This window comes from Chionomys nivalis, chromosome 21 (genome assembly GCF_950005125.1).
Source record: "Chionomys nivalis chromosome 21, mChiNiv1.1, whole genome shotgun sequence".
NCBI classification, from domain to species: Eukaryota; Metazoa; Chordata; class Mammalia; order Rodentia; family Cricetidae; genus Chionomys; species Chionomys nivalis.
In genome coordinates, this window is record NC_080106.1 from 21753811 (window position 1) to 21772623 (window position 18813).

The 18813-nt window shown below is 48.9% G+C and overlaps 1 protein-coding gene across 1 annotated transcript in view; it reads right to left on the bottom strand.

Annotated features, from left to right (window-relative positions):
* Positions 1 to 216: 216 nt before the first annotated feature.
* Atp6v0d1 (ATPase H+ transporting V0 subunit d1) overlaps positions 217 to 18813 on the bottom strand; it is a 45045-nt gene continuing 26448 nt past the window's right edge. Inside the window, exons 2-8 of the mRNA XM_057753733.1 lie at positions 14370 to 14541; positions 6522 to 6700; positions 5134 to 5213; positions 1415 to 1492; positions 1113 to 1289; positions 942 to 1019; positions 217 to 833 (exon numbers count right to left, since the gene is read on the bottom strand). Coding sequence (XP_057609716.1) covers positions 672 to 833; positions 942 to 1019; positions 1113 to 1289; positions 1415 to 1492; positions 5134 to 5213; positions 6522 to 6700; positions 14370 to 14541 — 926 coding nt within the window. The 3' untranslated portion in view covers positions 217 to 671. The remainder of the gene's footprint in view (positions 834 to 941; positions 1020 to 1112; positions 1290 to 1414; positions 1493 to 5133; positions 5214 to 6521; positions 6701 to 14369; positions 14542 to 18813) is intronic.

Genomic DNA, 18813 nt, shown 5'->3' on the forward strand with positions numbered 1-18813 from the left:
TAGGGAGCCTCTGGTGCCCCCAGAGTAAAGATACACTCCTCTCTCACAAGCCCCACCTCAGCCTATCTCTGCCTGAGCTCCCAGCAGGAAGAGCCTCCTCCAGGGACCCCCTGACACTGTGGCTGCTGACTGCAGGAAGGGTGCAATCAGGGTGCAGTGGTGGAGAAAGTCGGGAGGCAAGGAAAGGTTCTAGGATTTAAGAGGCAGCAGAGAGGAGACTTTTTAAAGAGAGGATTTTATTGTCTCAGAGGGGCAGAGCTGAAGGAGAGGGCTACAAAGCTACTTCCCCCACACCCCAAAGACACACACTCTTTAATCTTTCCAAGGGCTATTGCTCTGGGAATGAGCCACAGAGGGACAGGGAGGCTCACACTGCCAGGGCTTCTCAAGTCAGGGAGGGACATGAAAGTGACACAAGTTCCTTAGATATATCAGTGGCTCTAAATGTAGGGCTGGGGGCTCTTTGCTCTGGAGGGATCTTGGTCCATTCTTCATCAGGGGAGAGGTCTCTAATCCCTTTTAGGCCTAAGAGCAGTCCCAGAGGGGATCATGGGAACTGAGCAATCCCAGGACAACGTGCTACACCTCACCAGGTCAGACAAGTGAGCCATGGGCTTCACCATAGCACACAAAGACACACACAGTGCATTTGGGAACCTTGGGTTAGAATGCTAGAAGATGGGGATATAGTTGTCGATCTTGGCGCGGTGGCGCTGGGCGATGCACTCAGCAATCCACACAATGTTGCGGCATTCCTGTTCCTTAAGCTTCACAAAGGCATAAAAGACACCAAAGTGGAACTGATTCAGGAAGGCCAACTTGTTCAGCTTCACCTGTAGACAGATGCAGGCGTGATGACAGGTGGCTGTGGCCAGAAGTGTAAGCCCTAAGTCACAACCCTCCCTATAACCAGGCAGATTCCACAAGGGCCCTGTGCTCACCTCATGTTCAAAGAATCGGTCTTCCAGGGTCTTGTCTCCAGGATTGCTACCTGCACCCTCAAAAAGCAGTTTGTATTCCTGGTCAGGAAAAGGGAAGAAGCAGGTATGAGTGTTGCTGGGTGCTGGGGGTGCCAACATGGTCACCTAAATCTTGTCAGCCAGGGTACTCACCGGGTAGTAATCAGCTACATTCTTGACCTGTTCATAGTCATCAGCCCGAGCCAGCTGAGCCAAGCCCTCAGGGTAGAGTCGGCCACAGTGTGGAAAGAGCTTGGCACGGTCCTCCTTGGATAGCTCTGTCCCAAAAGAGTTGATGGTGATGATGAAGGCGCGGCGGTCTGCTTCAAACTGCAGGGCCAGTGCATATGTGAGGAGAGAGGGAAGATGAGGGAGACCATAGCCAGACCATGGCAGAGCTCCCCTTGGCAAGGATCAGTGGGAACAAAAGGCAGAGAAGTAGGGCAGGCACTCACCTCTAGGATAGGACACATGGCATCAGCTGTGGTCCCACCCAACAGAGTGCAGAACTTGTAGAAGGACTCCAGGTAGGCCTGCAGAGAGAACTGTGTTTGCTTAGAGCAAGGAGAGCAATGCTGGGGGACTTGTTAGGAACCTAGTCAGAGGCTGGAGAAATGATTTAGTGGTTACGAGCACTGACTGTTCTTCCAGAGGACCTGGGTTCAATTCCCAGCAATCATATGGTGGCTCAAAACTACATTTCCAGGGGACCTGACACCCTTACATAGGCATATACACAGGTAAGACACCAGTGCACATTAAAAAAACAAAAACATCCACAAACATAAAGAAAAAAGAAAAAGAAACCTAGTCAGTTTACTTTCCTCCCTCTAAGCCTTCTATGGTCAGGTTGGGTCAGCTCATTCTACGACAATTTCCCTGCACCAAAGCATCCACCAATTTCAACCGCTAACCACTCAGCCAGCAGTAGCTTGCTGACTTCTATCTAGGTTGACAAAACAGTTTCTGGCCCACTGTCTGCTTCAGGTACATGTTTCCACCCCTTTCTTTTGGACAACCAAGCTTGGGGGGGGGGCTCTGTCTTCTTCCTGCTGCTCTGCCTTCCTTTTATCTCAGTCTCCTGAAACCTCCTCTTCCCCAGACTCAGAAAACCAGGTACCCAAGGGCTAGTGAGGGAAAGTTATCCTCAGAATCCACAATTGGTCTGAACTGAATCCATAAGCCCACCTTGCAGAACACTATTCCTCCCACCCCCAGGCAGCCCCTTGGCATCAACAGCAGGAACCAAATTATCAGGTCAGTTCCTGCTGAAGGATGGTTATCGCCTATGTGAACGCAGGCCTCACAGTCAATAATTAGGTACATGGGCTGCCGGCGGAAACAAGTACTTTTTGTCCAGGCAAATTGAATCCGCTGAGAATAAGGAAAGGACAGGTCAGCCCCAGACACAAAGTCTTTCCCGATTCTCATTCATAAGGTCACACAAGTTTCTTTCCAATACCTTCCCACCCCACCCCCCATGATCTTGCAGACCCCAAGGGTAACAATTTTGCATGAAACTTCACTCAGACACCACCTAAGGTCCCATACATAGCATGGTCACAGAGACTCTGGATCCATATACTAAGGACTATCCCGAGTTGGGGTGGGTGGGCTTGCAAGGTATGAAAAACTTTCCATATTCAAGTGTGCCTTCCAAGCTGGCTTGGACCCACAGTCCTGCCATTCCAAGAGAGACGAGCTGAGACCCAGGGCCCCACAAGCACAGTGGCACTATGCAAGATGAGCTCAGTGAGAATCTGCAGGTGATCACAAAGCTCACAGGAAACAGAAAGTCAGTATAAGTCAGTAGTAAGAAAAATCCTGGAGGCCAGGTGGTGGTGGCGCACGCCTTTAATCCCAGCACTTGGGAGGCAGAGACAGGCAGATCTTTGAGACCAGCTGGTTTACAAAGCAGATGTCAGGACACCTAGAGCTATTACACAGAGAAATCCTGTCTAAAAAAAAAAAAAAAAAGAAAAAGAAAAGACAGGGAGGAAGAAAGAAAGAAAGAATAGAATCCAGCACAGAGGATCTCAGAGAACCCAATGGTTCCTAGCACCAAGGCTTGGTGGTACTTCTCAGTCCCTCCAGGAGTTAGTCCTCCATAGCCCCCCTTATGCCCAGCCAAGCTGGTTATGCTGGACTCTTAGGATCTCCTGGAGCCTGTATCCCTAGAGGAGCCTGCAGTTCCTATCTGTAAGGGAAAGCACTAGCCAGATTTTAGGTTCCATGCCCTGTTACCTAACCTGTTTGCTGAGCCCCAGAGAAGCTGACCCTATGGTTAAGGTCTACACTTTCATCCAGAGGCTATAGCAGCAAAGAAACTGGCAAGACCCAGGTACCAAGGTCACCTCCCCAGCCCCACCCTGTACCCTGGAGTCTGCCAGCCCACGGTTCTGCACCAGCTGCCTACAGTTTACCTGTCAGACATCTGAGGGTCCACCTAATCTCCCATCTGGGGCCACTGGGCTGGGACATTCATTGCCTGACAGGCAGGCAGTTCTGGCATGGGGTTCATAGTGTTGGGTTGGTGTTTATGAGCTGGTTCCTGGGCAGTCCTTGCCAGTGACTCCAGCTAAAACCAGTCAGGCCCAGTGAGGGTGTGGGTAAGGCTAATCCTCATCCTGTCTGGGGCAGGGAATTTGTCAATGAGCCAGGTGAGTGGGAGGGACAGTATAAAACTTTGTATGTATATGTGTGTGTGTACGCGTACATACATATGTGTGTGTCTGCATGTACCCCTTACCTCTACTCTGCCTTCCACCCTGCAGTCATAGGTAGAGGCTTTCTAAGAATACTTTGCTCTGTTTGAAGACTTTAGGCTCACAGTCTAACATTCACCTTTTTTTCACATTTAACTACTTTGTGTGCATGCACATGCGAAGGTCAGAAGACAATAGTGGGTACCAGTTCTTTCCTCCCACCATGTGGTTCCCAGGAATTAAACTCAGGTTGTACAGCTTGGCAGTAAACATTCTCATTTCCTGAGCCATCTTGCCAGACCAAACTTCAAACTTACCTTTTTTGATTATTGTTGTAGTTTATTTGTTCTATCACAGGGTCTTACTATATAGCCCTGGCTGTCCTGAAACTTAATACATAGACTCAAACTCACAGAGAGCTGCCTGCCTCTGTCTTCTGAGTATTAGATATGAAGGCATGTGCTACTATGCCTGGCTTACCTTTTTTTCTTGAGACAGGCTCTTACTATGGAGACCTGGTTGACCTGGAACTCACAACATACACAAGCTAATCTTGGACTCAGCAAAAATTCTCCTGCTTGGTATTTCTGAGCATTTTGAGGTATGTACCACCACTCCCAGATCAAACTTTTGATCTGCCATTCAAGGCCCTGGATGACTTGGCTCAGTGCCTGTCTCTTCATTTGGATCTCCTCCCCATTAACCATGTAAAACCTATTCTTTCACAGTAAACCCCTTGCCATCTGGCCTAGCCCATGCTCCTTGCTTATTATGTGCCATCCCTCTGCCTACACTATTATAACTTTGATCATCTACCACCAGATCCTTGCTGTATGTTGACCCAGGCTCCACAGAAAGACCAGAAGATCAGATAGCTACTTCTTAATCTCTTCCATGACTGTGTGAACCCAAGAATCCCAAGCCCACTCTCTAACCCCAGAGGCTAGCCAGTCTATGCCACAGCCTACTGGGAAGCAAAAGGCAAGTAGAAGCTGAAGATAGTGAGATATAAGGTATTGGCTCAGGGTCTGGGAACCTGAAAAGGTCATAATGAACTGGCTGTGCCTGGCTGGATTCCTCCCCCCGCGTAACTAAGCATACAATACTGCCTTTACCTAAATGCCTGTCATGTGGTATAGATCTGAGGGCTACGGCCTGGGTTATAGCCCATGACCCTCCTGGATGCTACAGGAGTGGCTGTCTAGAAGCCAGGTCTGTCAGGATAAGTGAGGGAGCACCAGCCACTCCTTGCTGATGTTATCTGAGCCTGCTGCAGACACCACAGAACAGATAACCTGTTCCATGCAACCTTGCAACCATCACAGAAGCCTGAGATGAGCCTGAAGTTTCCAGGACAGGAGCCTGGTGCACATGAATCCTGGCCCAGCATCTCACATAAATCACCCCATCAGGCCCATATACCCACCCACTGACAAGTCACCCCCCACCATGCTTCTAAAGAACACTACCTTGTAAAGCGTATTGCGGATTATCTCGATGTTCATCTCATCAAGGTCCTGCTCTGAGATGCAATCCTGGAAAAAAGCCGCTGGGGAGGGAAGACAAGGATGTGAAGAGTGGGTAAGCAGCCTAAGTGAGAGGGCCCACGTCACAAGGCCCATTAGGCTAGGTATTGGGGACCCCCAATACAGCCTGGGATACTGCCTTGGAAGCAGTAGAAGCAATTCTCGGGGCCATGTGCACTGACCTGAGCTTTTCCTGCCTCCTTGCTCCTAAAATTGATTTATAAAGGAGGCGGCCAGCCATAACATGATCTAATCGCTGCTGGGGCAGACCCAAGTTTAGACCATGCCAAAGACAGGCTTGCATAAGAGGCCATGACATTCTCTTTCTCCAGGGGCAGCTATGGATTTGGGGGCTGAAATTCACTGCACTGTATACCCTCTGAGGGCCTAATGCCCACACATGGGAGGCTAGCCTCCTCCTTTAAGTAATAGTGAGATCAGTAGCTAGGCATGGACTAGTCCCACTGCAGGACTAAGAGGAGAGGCTAGGGCAGGATCAAGAAATCTTGCTCCTATGGAGGGCCTGAAGACTTACCTGATGTCTCTCCTTTAAAGATGAAGAAACTTCAGAAGCCACAAACAGCCCAGAACTAGCTCAGAGTTACTGGGAGAATCAAAGGCAAACTAGGTGAGCAGATATGGCTGGTGCTTTTCAGCCTAGAACCTTCTGATTCAGCTCTGGTGGCTTCCGGGAATAGTTCCCCAGGGTTTAGACTCTGGCTGGAAGAGCACTAGCTAGTTATGATCCTCATGCCTTCTCTCAGCATTCTAGGCAGACAGGAGCCAACACTAGTGAGGCGGGGCTAACAGAAAGCTATTCTGACTCCCCTCCCTTCCTTGGCCTCTGACATGGACCCTGTATCCTCCCGGACACTGTCTGACTTGGCCTCTAGGACTTGCTCAGTGGAGTCAAATAAAGCTATTTGCTTCTCTTTTTCACCTCATAAGGAGCCAGTCATAGTATGCCTGCTCAGGGCCACAGTCTGCTAGATCTCTCAGGACCCCAAGGTACACAAGCCCCTCACTCTTCTCCATAAGTTCATTCAGCCTTCCTCTGAATTCTAAAAACCTGGACTATTTCCAAAGTTAGGTAGTCTAAGTCTGGCCTGTGGGTTGCCTGTCTGGCCTAGAAAAAGCAATGGGAAAGGAGAAGAAATGGGATGGGAAACAATGAGAATGGGAAGTTGAGGGAAGGGCAAGGTCAGCAGCAACAGGCAGACTCTCACTTTCTGCTTTGGGGCTGCCCCACCTCCTTTAATCCACAAAAACCCACACCGAGGCTCTAATGCTAAGACCACTGTCCAGCTGCTGTTTCCACCACAGTGGCTCACCCAGGGGCGTGTCCACCAGAATGGCATTGTAGAGCTCTGCAGGTGTCTGTGCGATGTTCACGGCCTCCATCTGCTCAAAGCTGCCTAGTGGGTGGCACTTGGGCACAAGTTCAGCGATTGAACGCTGGTGCAATGTGCCTGTGATGAGCAGGATCACGTTGTCAATCATGTAGCTATAACTGGGAGAAGCAGACAACAACAGGGCAGACTATTAGGGTAGAAGGCCTGGCCCAATACCCTTGCCCACACAACGCATTGGTCAGTACCTCCTCAGTGTAAGTGCTGGCTCATGAATGCTGTGACAGGCTCCTGAGGCACTGTCCTTCGGTACCTCTCCACTCTGGTTCCTGTCACCACGGCCACCACTACCTCCCTACCCCCAATAACAGGAACACAGAGTAAATGCAGCCTCTCCTTTGAAAGGATGCTGGATTCATGCTTCACAAATGACGGGAACACAAGTCACTCTCCTACAGTGTGACATGTAGGACACAGGAACCGTAAGCACATCATGCAGGTGAGGTACACACCCCATCCCAGGGGTAGGTGTGGTCAGGAGCTTGACAGATAAAAGGACTTGGAGATAAAAGTGTGTTCTTGGAAAGAGGGAACAGTATACAGAGGCCTGGAGGGACACACAGAGTACTGTCAAGACTGGCACAGCTGCTGGCAAGGCAGCACTATCAGCAAAGGGCTGCCTGGAGACTGAGCTCAGGCCAGGCAGAGGGTGTCAACTTCATCTCAAGCACTAAGGCTGTAAGTGGGCTGAAAACAGAATAGCATTGTATAGTTAAGGCTATGCTGGCTCTTTTGATTTGGGGGGAACAAAGGAGGGAGGGGAAAGGCTAAGGAATGGGCTAGGGAGAGGCTTCTCCAAGAAAGGCCAGAGAAGAGTTATAGAGGCCCCATTTAGAATAAAGGACTGGGTCAAGGAGACTGCACAGCTCCACTTTGAAGACAGAAAAGTACATTCCTCCTTAGAGCCAGATGCCAGTTTAAGCAATTGCTCAGGAGGGCCTGCAAGAGACTCAGAGGCTAGTCTGACTCAAGTTAGGCTTAGTCTCTTTAGGCATGCCCCGCAAGAAAACAACTCTGTCTACCATGGACAGCAGAGGGAGCTGTGGAGCTGGGGAGGGTGGGGCTGCCTAGTTAAGACTTGACAAGGAAGAACCAAGACAACTTGTCTCCAGCTGAAAAACACAGCCACAGAGGAGCTGGGGCACAGAGTTTTGTGTAATCACCTATGGGGAGGAGGGACAGCATAAAAAAGAGGAGAGGACCCCAGCTACAGTCAGGCTGCAGTAGTCCCAGGTATGACCCATGCTGTTATAAGTAGTAAACTCAGAGTATAAAGGAGCTGGATTAGGCCCCAGGAGAATGTCCTTAAAGGCCAGGCCAGGCCAAGAAAGGGTAAGGACTAAAATGTGAACTGTGAACTGGGCCCTGAGCACAGGTCTTGTTCTTTTTCTAGGTGGGCTACAGTCCATCCCTATGATAAATCTTGAGTACCTAGTGCTGAGACTGTTTTAGAAAGGCCTTGGTAGCCCAGTACCAAGGGAATAAAGGGGAAAGGTGGGTGATCCAGAGCCCATACCTCGGCTTAAAGAACCAGCCACTGGGGCATTCCTATAAGGCCCTCAAGGAAGGTGTAAGAAAATGTGCCAGCTCCTGTCCCAGCCCAACCCATACTCTTTGTGCCTGTGCAGCGCCCACCCAGTTTAATGTCATTACAACCTCTGGTCTCCTGGGCCTGGGGCTAGGCAGCGGCCCTCTTTCCATACTCAATCTGTCTGGGTCATTACAGGATATACACTGAGAAGAGACAGTCCCCCCATAAAAAAACCAAGGGCCTCAGGCAAGGCCCACATGGCCAGCCTCCCATCCCTGACTCCACAGAACTGGCAGAGTGGGGCACAGCAGAGAGACTGGGCCTGCCAGAGCTTTTTGTGCTTTGGCCTCAAACTGTATCTCCTCCACTCTAGAAATCTCCTGCCATTGACATCTTCTGTATTTCATAGCCCAGGACACACATACCATCCCTCATTATTTAACCTGCACCCAATCCAGCCCCCCTAAAATCTATGTACCTCCAGAGACAGCCACAAAGACCCCACCCCAGAGCTTAAGAATGCCCCTTTTCCTCTTAGACCTTTGGAAATGTTGAAGAACAGCACATCTCTTGAACCTACATTATTCAAGTGACCCGTGGCTTTAGCAGCGTGGCAGATAAAACCCAGAGTGGGCTATTACCAGGCCTATCTCAGCATCAGGCTCTAGCCCCACAGCCACCGTCCACACACAGCTACCTATCGCTAGTGCCTTATACTCTAGTTCTAAACTCCCCAGCTCTATCTTCTTAGAGCAACCCCACAACCCAGTTTCTCATTCTAAACTTACCCTCTTGTGCCCACAATCCAGGGTCTCCTTTATCTGTTTAGACCAGGGGCAAGGCTGGAATAAGAGCCCAAAGGTATCTGAGTATTTCTGAAGGTCCTGGCCCAGCCTCAGAAGAAAACCCTGTGGATCCTGTAGGGAGATGCTGCCACCTGACTTCACTGCGCTAGCCTTGCCTTCCAGTGAGTGGAAGACGCTAGCTGTGCTTCCCATTCCAGCTCTGATAGTCTGCAGAAGCCAGCAGTGGCTCTCCTCCTTTCTAGTTCCCCAAGACTCTCTTTCCTACAAGCTTTAGTTGAGCACAGAAGGAAATGTTGGGCCAAGTAAGGGCCACTCAAATCATAGCACTCAGTCCCTTCTATTCCTCCTTCTACTCAAGCCAGGCCAGCCTCTATCCTGTGCCAGGCTGAGCACTTCCCTCCCCCTGGGCCAACTGTAAGGTTGTTGCACTGGAGGCCCCTATTTCCCTTCTTGCACAGTAAGGCTCAGAATTCTCTTTCCTGGGAGATGGAAGACAGGACAGGCCTGGCCTGGCAGAGATGATAAGATCCAGTCATACACCTTCCTACCTTCAGCAAGCAGAGAAACGCCCCCCCCCCCCCCCCCCCGCTCTCTGCTTAGCTCCAGCAGCTGCCTCCCTGCCCCCAGAGAGCTGCTCGGTCATGTCTCCCCTCATTTGGCCTCAAAAGAGAGAATGAAGTTCCAGCTGGTCAGCATCTCCCTCCAGAGGAAGACAGCTGGGGAGTAGATGGCCCTCTGCCTGCCAGGCCAAAGAGGCCCTTTTGGGGTGGGGGGTAGGGCAGCCTATAATCCTCTGCCCTGAGGCCCTCCCTTGCTTGCCCTGTGCCTCCAAATAGCTTGAGCTGGGAGAAGTCTCAGGCTGGAGTTTAGGAAGCTATTTCCTTCAAAGAAGCCTTTAGAGTCCCTAGCCGACCCTGTCCCTCCTCTGTGCCCTTTGGTGCCACCTGCTGGAGCACCATGGCTTTCCAGCACTTGGGTTGGGAAGCTGTGTGTAACCAGGTACTTCTGCCAACTTCTCCACCTGCAGCCGCCAAGGGTCCTCATTTGTTGCTAGTGATAGTATCTGTATTCAGTTTCCATCTAGGTCCCGAAGAGCCTCACCCAGGCTTGAAAATGGACAGGGGTTTCTTTTTTTTTTTTTTTTTTTTGAGACAGGGTTTCTCCGTAGCTTTTGGTTCCTGTCCTGGAACTAGCTCTTGTAGACCAGGCTGGCCTTGAACTCATAGAGATCCGCCTGCCTCTGCCTCCCGAGTGCTGGGATTAAAGGCGTGCACCACCACTGCCCGGCAGGGGTTTCTGCTATGGCCTCAGCGCCTCACCTCTTAAGCCTCAAGTTGCCCTTTGCAACCAGAACGAATGAAATACGGTCCACGGAAGAGACAGTATCTCATCTCTGACCTCCTCCAAGGCCCACTTGGATTATCCCATCCGATTTGAACCTTTGGGGCCCTGAAGAATCCCTCACAATGGTGCTTTTCCCCAAGCCAGGAGAACAGGGTCAGTACTGGCTCTCTCTTTCCATGCTAGGGAAAGACAAAGGAACAGAACCCAGAGCAGCCCTAGAGCCTTAGTCGGCAGAGACCTGTAGTCCACCCGCACACTCAGCTTACTGGGAACAGTCAGGATAACAAGGCCTGGGAGAGCCCGATGACTGCTCTATGACCAAGCATGTCATAAGAGGATAAGAGATGCTTTGGTAGGCCTATTGGACACTTGAGGCCATTGTCCTAGGACAAAGCTTCCTTCCAGTTGTCCACTTTAGCTGATGGCAATTCTCCCAGATGGTACAGGTTAACCACAGTTCCTGCCAGTGGGCTACAGGCAGGTGTTATCCACTGGGGATGGCTCCTGCTAGAGGTTTACTTGTTTAAAAACAAGGGCATTTAGGGTCCACCTGAAGATGTACCAGAGACCAAGCTTACTCTCCTAAAAACAAGTTTCTCAACTTTTCTTCCAGGGCTGACTGTTCTATGGAAAAACATCATGGAATAGGCCAGATAAAGATCTTCTTCAAGGTAAAAACAAAGCAAAAACAAAAAACAAAAACCCGAATACAAGTTCTATTCCAAGTGTCACAGCAAGTTAATGGCTAGACCTGGCAAGAGCCCTTGGTATGATGGCATACTAAATAGGTCACCACTATAAAACTGAGCGGGGTCGCCTCAAGACCATATGCTAACAGACTCTCTTCACTATGCCAGACAACCACCTCTACTGTCACTGTCTGTTCTCTCAGCACCACTATCCCTCTGAACCCTCGGAGCTTCCTCCTGACACTGGCTCTGGACTCAGCTAGAGTCCTTCAGTCTAGATTCCCACCCTAGTTCTTCCCTCAAACACATTTCTCCTCAGCCAAGTAGTCTTCCTTGCAGGGAACCAGTCATGAGTCTCCAGCATAGAGCCTAAAGGAAAGCTCCATTCATCTCTTTCCAAAATTCTATTCACACCTGACTAATCTGTTAGGGCAATGGAAGAGAAAGAGCAGCTGAGAAAATAGGAGTTAAGTTAGTCAAATACGAGAAAAGAAACTGCTGGGGGCTGGACACTATCAATGGCCAATCCTGGAGACCTTGGCCACATTAAAGGCCTTGATGTGGAGGGACTTAATTTCTAGGAGATGACTGCAGGCTTGAGTGCTAGGAGAGGTGAGGGAAAAGATAAGGAAATGTGAAAATACAGGTGGCATGAAATGAGCTTTTAAGGGTGGTTAACAATGCTAAGGTTCAGGTATATAGTGCTAGAAGCCCATGGAGGAATCTGAAAGGGAAGGTGATAACACAGAAGGAAAGAGGAGGGGCCACTCAGGGTCCAGGAAGGGGTAAGGGAATTCTGAATGCTGGTAGATGGATCTCAGGGAAAGGAGGGTAGAATGGACTTATGGGGTGGGATGCAGATGCAGTGTTGGAAAGTGTACTGGCTACTGATTACACTGTAGAGGAGTAGGTGGGCCATCTGCCCAAAGATGAGGAAGCAGGAGGCAAGAGAGGAATGATGTTTAGGATGGGGAGGGGTCAACCTACTCTTGGTGGGAGTTGCAGGATGCTGACTGGGGACAGCAAAAAGGTTACTGGGCAGAAACAAGCCGAGGCTAGCTGAGTAGGTAAGCATGTATGTCTGTTAGTAGGAATGACACTCCCCACACCCCACCAAATAGCTGGCTTCCCCAGCTTTGCTCCCAGCAGTGGAGGTGGAGGGAGGATAGCTCCAGGCTGGAGGCTCTGGGATTCCTCCAGGGCTGGGGGGCTGCCAGTCGGGTGGGACCCTAAGTCGGGCAGCCAAGAGAGTTGCAGATGTTGGCAGAAGACAGCTCAAATGATAGACCAGGGAACCTCAGCTAGGGAGGTGGAGAAATGAAGACAGAGGGACAGCAGGGAAAGAAGCAAAGCCCGGTGTCCTGTTGAATCCAGGACCCATGCCCTGCAAGGAACTGAAAGTGGGCTGGAGAACCTGAAAGCTGTGGGTAGAGGGTGGTGGCCTGACTCAGCGATTTCAGGAGTGTAGTAGTTCCAGGTGGTGAAGAGCAGTCATCAGTGAGGGGTGGCTGATGTGGAGAGCAGAGGAGCAGGCACTGGGGATGAAGGGGTCATGGACAAGCAGCCACAAGCTCAGACTAGCCAGCACGTGGCTGCAGAGCTGTTCCTGAGTCGGGGTAGATGGAAGGCTATAAGCCACAACTGCCCATGAATGGAAGAGGCACGGAAGTGGTGGATTCAGACAGCTTGCCACAAGATAGTACTTGGCTGCTTTAAGCACACTTGGTGCTTGGAGCCAACCTCCAGCAAAGAGTTGGCGGCTGCTCTGTCTCAGTCACACTCAGAGCCCTCTCCAGTTTCATAGCCTGGCAGGCTGACACCAAAACAGGCCAGGGTAGATGCACAGGCAGGTGGGTAAGTTGGCAGCAATAGGGATAACATCTACTCTCTGACCACTGGCATGGGGTCAAGCTTCCTCCAGCCAGCCTAGCTGGCAAGACCAGAACATCCACCAGGAAGCTGAAGGAGCCTTGTGCAAACAAGTTGAAGGTGAAGGCTGAGGGCTGAGCTCTGGCAATAAATTCAGTTTCCTGGTATGTCCTTGGCTCTGGCCTTGGGGCAAGGGATACAGGCCCAGGCTAGGAGTTAGGTGACAGATGGTAGAGTGATGTCTCTCTCTCTTCTCTCTCTCTCTCTCTCTCTCTCTCTCTCTCTCTCTCTCTCTCTCTCTCTCTCACACACACACACACACACACACACACACAGAGTGGCAGCATATGATCTACTCCATTTCCCGGTCCCACTAGGTGCATCTTAGCATACCTTGACAGGAGAAAGGTGGTTTGAGCATGAGCCCAGCTAGGACTCCCCAGGAAAAAGGCTTGTTTTCCAGCTTATGAGAGTTCTCTGCCCCTTTTACCTGAGGATGAGCCCTCTGCCTAAATACCCATTTGAGTAGATGGATTCTGCAACTGGCTGCTCTTGGCTAAGAGGGGGAGTCAGGCTAGGCAGCCAGCATATAACCCTCTCTCTGAAGAAACAAGTGGAGTAATGTGTCTGGTCCCAAGAGGGCAGGGAATGGGGAAACCAAGAAACTCAGATTATGAAGATACATTTCCTAACAACATACACTGCACAACACACTCAGAGGCTGGCCATTGATCATACTTCAGCTCACCACTTGCATGAAGCTGCCATCTAGGCTAGAGTCATTTGTCTGCCAGGATCTGGCTTACCCTCCTAGGTCATTCCTTCAAAGGCAATCTTTCTACTTTTCAGAGTCCCAGGTACACAGGACTAGTCCAAGTAGCTTTTTCAAGTCCTGAAGTCCAGGTTCTTCTCTGTTTAGCTTCTCTAAAAGCTTGGTATAGGCAGAAATCCACCCAAGGGTCCCACAATGAGGAAGCGTGGTGCAACCAAGGGTTATTATAAACATGAGGGCCTAACCACTTTAGCTCTTGAGAAGGAGGACAAGGAATTCAGTCTCCTCCAACTCAAACCCATCCCTGTCTTTCTAACCTGTCAAAGTAGATAGAGAACAGGCCTCAGCCTAAGTAGAGGCAGAAGGACTGTATGGCCCATCCCAGGCTCTTCAGAGTTCTGTCTACACCTGGATCTTCAACTCTAGCATGAGGGAGCAGGAGAAAACCTGTTTGATGTGGATGCTATAGATTGAGTAGAGGAGCTCTAATTTTCCCAGCTTTTGCGACTTTAACACCTCCACAACAATGATGGGACGGGAAAGAGACTGGTAACAAAATTTTATGACCTGGAGTTCAGGGTTGTTGAACAACCAATCTAGTTATACCACATGAGAAGATTTTACCACATGAGAAGATTTTAAAGACATTCTTTAACAAGACTAGCCTGACAGAGGCACAATAGCTGTTGGCCTAGGCCATTCTGATGCCAACTTCTGCAGATATATAGTTACCCTGCCTAGCACTATGGGTCCACTCACGTAATGAAGTCCAGGAAGCTGGCGAGCGGCTCATAGGCATGGTTTCTCATGTGGCGGAACTCCACTACCATCTTCTCCTTGAGCTTGTCGTCGATGACTGACACTGTCAGAGGTGATGCTTCATTGGCCAGGAAGTTGCCATAATCTGTGCTCTGCAGGTGCAGCTTCAGGTCTGAAATCCAAGGGCAGATGAAAAGGGCTAGGTTTTCTGAACCTTACTCAGTGCCCTAAGTTTCCATCTCTAACCAACTCTGGGCCCAGTTCCTCCCATGAAATTGTATCCTTCTGCCACCTGACTTCCATCGACCTATTGGCTCAGTACCAATTTACAAAGTAGTCACGCTAAAGTCTAGATGCTCCAGACCCTAGGAACAGAAGCCAGCATACTGAGTCCCACAGTACCAACATAAATGAAGTAATTGTACACCAAGATGATGAGGTTGGGAAACCTCAATACAAGGTGACATTTACAACCTGTAGCCTTTGAGACCCTGATTCAGAACAGAATATAACAGGGCTCTTCTCCCTAGGGCATTAGGATTGGAGGGGCAAAACATTCAGACATAAGGCACATTAAAAAAAGAAATACCTAAAGCCGAAGGGGGTAGAAATAGAGAAACAGCACAAAAATATGGCTGAGCAGAGAAGGCCATGCTGGGCTTGGCTACAGCAAAGGATAGGGACTAGGAAACATGAAGGAAACAAGTAGGACACGGAGCGAGTGAAGAGGGGCTTGAGGGGTAAATGTGTGCCCTGGGGAATGGCTTCCCTTAGCAGTGGCTGGAGGCAGATAGGCTAATGCTATGAGTCCTCTTGAGCTCTTAGAGACACAGGTGATAGAATATGATTTGTCCCAGCCTATTCCTCACACAGTAGTCAGTGATTGTGCTATCTTTGAAATGCTGGGAACTGAACTTGGGGTTCATACATACTAGGCAAGTATTCTTTCACTGAGGTAGTCCCAGGTCTGTTTTATTATTTTATCTTATTCTTTTATGTGTGTGTGTGTGTGTGTGTGTGTGTGTACACATGGTTTTACAGGTCAGAGGAAAATCTTGGATATCATTTTTCAGGCTCTATCTTTTGTTTTAGACAGGGTTGCTCTCTGGTCTGGACACTGACAACGTAGGCTAGACCAGCTGGCCAGTGAGCCTACAGGGACTCACCTGCCTTGCCTCCCATCTCACCATTACTGGTACAAAAGTACATGCCACTAAATCCATTGTTTTACACGGAGTCTGGGGATCTGAAGTCAGGTCATCAATGCTTATGAAGCTTTACCAATTGAGCCATCTACCCAAGTCCCTTATTTTATTTATTTTTGTTTCTTTAAGATAGAGTCTCACTATGCAGCTTGGTTGCCATGGTCACTATGTAGACCAGGCTGGCCTTGAACTCATAGATACCCCCTGCCTCTGCCTCTCAAATTCTGGGATTAAAAGCATGTACCACTATGCCTGGCTGCTTTGAAACATGATCTTGTTATGTAGTACAAGCTGGCCTAGAACTTACTATGTAGACCAGACTAGCCTCAAACATTTTCAATCCTCCTACTTTAACCTTCCAAGTGCTAATGTTGAGATTCCAGTCATGAACCACCACAATTAGCTTAGAGTGATCTGTTTTTAAAAATTTTATTTATATATGTATGGAGATATGGGTGAGTGCTTACATGTTCCCCGACATGTAGTGTTATTCTGTACCTACAGAAATCAGAGGACTTCTGCAGAAGCTGGTTGCTTCCTTCCTTCTGCCACATGAGTCCAGGTATTGAACTCAAGCTGTCAAGCATGGTGGTGAGTGCCTTTGCCTGCTGACAGTGGTCCTCTGCCTCAGTCCCTCTCAGTTGGCATTTAATTTCAAGAGGGAGTCCCTGCTGAAATGGAGCCCCATCGAGTTGCCCACAATCGCCTCCTTGCTTCTCTCCTCCTCTTGACTCCAGGCACATCCTCCTGTCAGGGTCCTTTCTCTGTTCCCTAGCCTGGTCCTTCAGACCACTTCTTAAACAAAAGAGCTAAAACCTCTTCTGCCATCTGGTACCTAAACCTTCACCTGTGTCATTTTTCTTTGAAGCACTTGATCCTACCCAGTGCAGGACATATAAACTCTATAAGGATAGAGACTCCGGCCCAATGTAGTACTCTGGAGCCTAGAACAGAATAATCACTGGCAAGTGTTTATTTATGCTATGAAAACTACTGAAGAATGAAAAATTGGGAGAGGTTGGGTGAAGATGGCAGAAAAATTATTCCTAGGTTTATATGTGGTTACAATGGAAGTACCAAGGCCTGTGGCTGAGAAAAAGATCTACTGAGAATGAGACCAAGGTTTCCCCAGGTGCTCTGAGAGAATGGAAGGTGGATAAGTCGTCCATAGACTTCAGGCACCTCTCTAATGCCCTCCTACTTTATCACTTCAAAAGTCTCCATGGGTGGTGGTGGCACACGCCTTTAATCCCAGCACTTGGGAGGCAGAGGCAGGTGGATCTCTGAGCTCAGGGCCAACCTGGTCTACAAAGTTCCAGGACAACCTGGGATACCCAGGGAAACCCTGTCTCGAAAACAAAAGAATGTCTCAATGGTGTTTGGCTTTGTGGTACACACCTTTAATCCCAGTACTCAGGATGTAGAAGCAGGAGGAGTTCGAGATCAGCCAGGTCTACATAGTTAGACTCTGTCTCAAAACAAATGAACAACAACAAAGAATGTCCACTTGCAGTCAAGCATGCAAAAGGAGATGGAAGAGCAAAGGTGGCAGAATGTGGAGAGTGGGTACAAAAGTGCTGGAATGCATTCTTTCCACCTCTATGTCTGGGGCTGGTGACAGACACAGCTTAGGTTTCTGTGGTCCTTAAGCACTAACAGAATGGACCTTAACTTCTAGAGGCCTACAGGAGGATCTGCTGTCTTCATCCCACTTATATTCACTCTTTTCCCCATGGCTACCTTAAAGATGATAAGAAGAGAAGGCAAAGCAGGTTAAGAGAATTCAGCTATCTTTTGGTGATGTGTGCACGTGCTCCAATGTCTCTGCCCCACGGCAGGTGCAATTGCCCTGCTAAGGGGTTCTGTTCTTCCCTATTTTCCCAATCTGGCTACTCTGAGAGTAAGGCATAGGTAACAGAAGGTATTCAAGTCAGAAATGCTTGGGTTGTTGTAGTATTTCAGATAGGTTTTGCAGAAAAAGCCTACTTCTATTGATAGCTACTGACATAACAGTATATTGCCTGCATTTCCACCTCCACATTGTAATAACCTTGAGACTGGGCAAGTATACAATCTTTTTAAAAGAAAAATGGAACTGAGGCTGTAGCTCAGCTGGCAGAGATCTTACCTAGCATATATGAAGTCCTGGGCTCAATCCCCAGCACTACACAAAACCAGGTATGATGGCACATGTCTATAATACCAGCATTCGGGAGGCAGAGACAGGAGGATCTCTGTGGGTTCGAGGACAGCCTCGTCTACAAGAGCTAGTTCCAGGACAAACCCTGTCTTGAAAAACAAAACAAACAAACAAAAAAAGAGAAAAAGAATCAGAAATAAGCACGGGGGCGGGGGCAACAACAACAGACAAACAGACATAACACTCAGGTCTAAGAACCCTTGTCTAGTAACTTCTTACAGTGCACAGCCATGTTGCTTCATAAGTCTGTCAGCTTTCTGAATTACTCTGAGAAGCGTAACTTTTCCTTTTCTTCTATCTTACAGAAGCATATCTTCCTTAACATTTTGGGTTTCACTCTTCTAATGCCCCATTTCCTACCATGGAGCTGTAAACAAACAAGGCTGTTTTTCCTTTTCTAGTCTCCTTCTCCAGGCAGCTACTAAGATTTACAACTTGGTGCTGGGGAGGGGGGAGGTTCTTTGAAACTCTAATAAAATAAAAACTCTCTTAAACTTTGCCTTGGGCGTTGGTGGCAAATGCCTTTAAACCAGGCAGGATTAATTAATTAATCAAGAGGCAGAGGCAGGTGGATTTTAGTAGTTTGAGGCCAGCCTGGTCTACAGAACAAGTTCCAGGACAGCCAGGGCTGTTACACAGAGAAACCCTGTCTCAAAAAACAACAATAACAGTAATAATAATAAATAAACTTTGGCTTTGCTAGACCAAAAATGTCATTAATGCCTCTGAAATGGTTTTTGTGGCTATGAAACAAATGGTTAAAAATATCAATGGTTAAGAGCACTGGCTGCTCTTCTAGAGGTCCTGGTTTCAATTCTCAGCAACCACATGGTGGCTCACAACTGTCTATAATAGGATTGGATGACCTCTTCTGTCATGCAGGAATACATGCAAGTAGAACACTCATATACATAAATAAATCTTTAAAAAAATAAGCAATCAGCCAGGCGGTGGTGGCGCACGCCTTTAATCCCAGCACTTGGGAGGCAGAGGCAGGCGGATCTCTGTGAGTTCGAGACAGCCTGGTCTACAAGAGCTA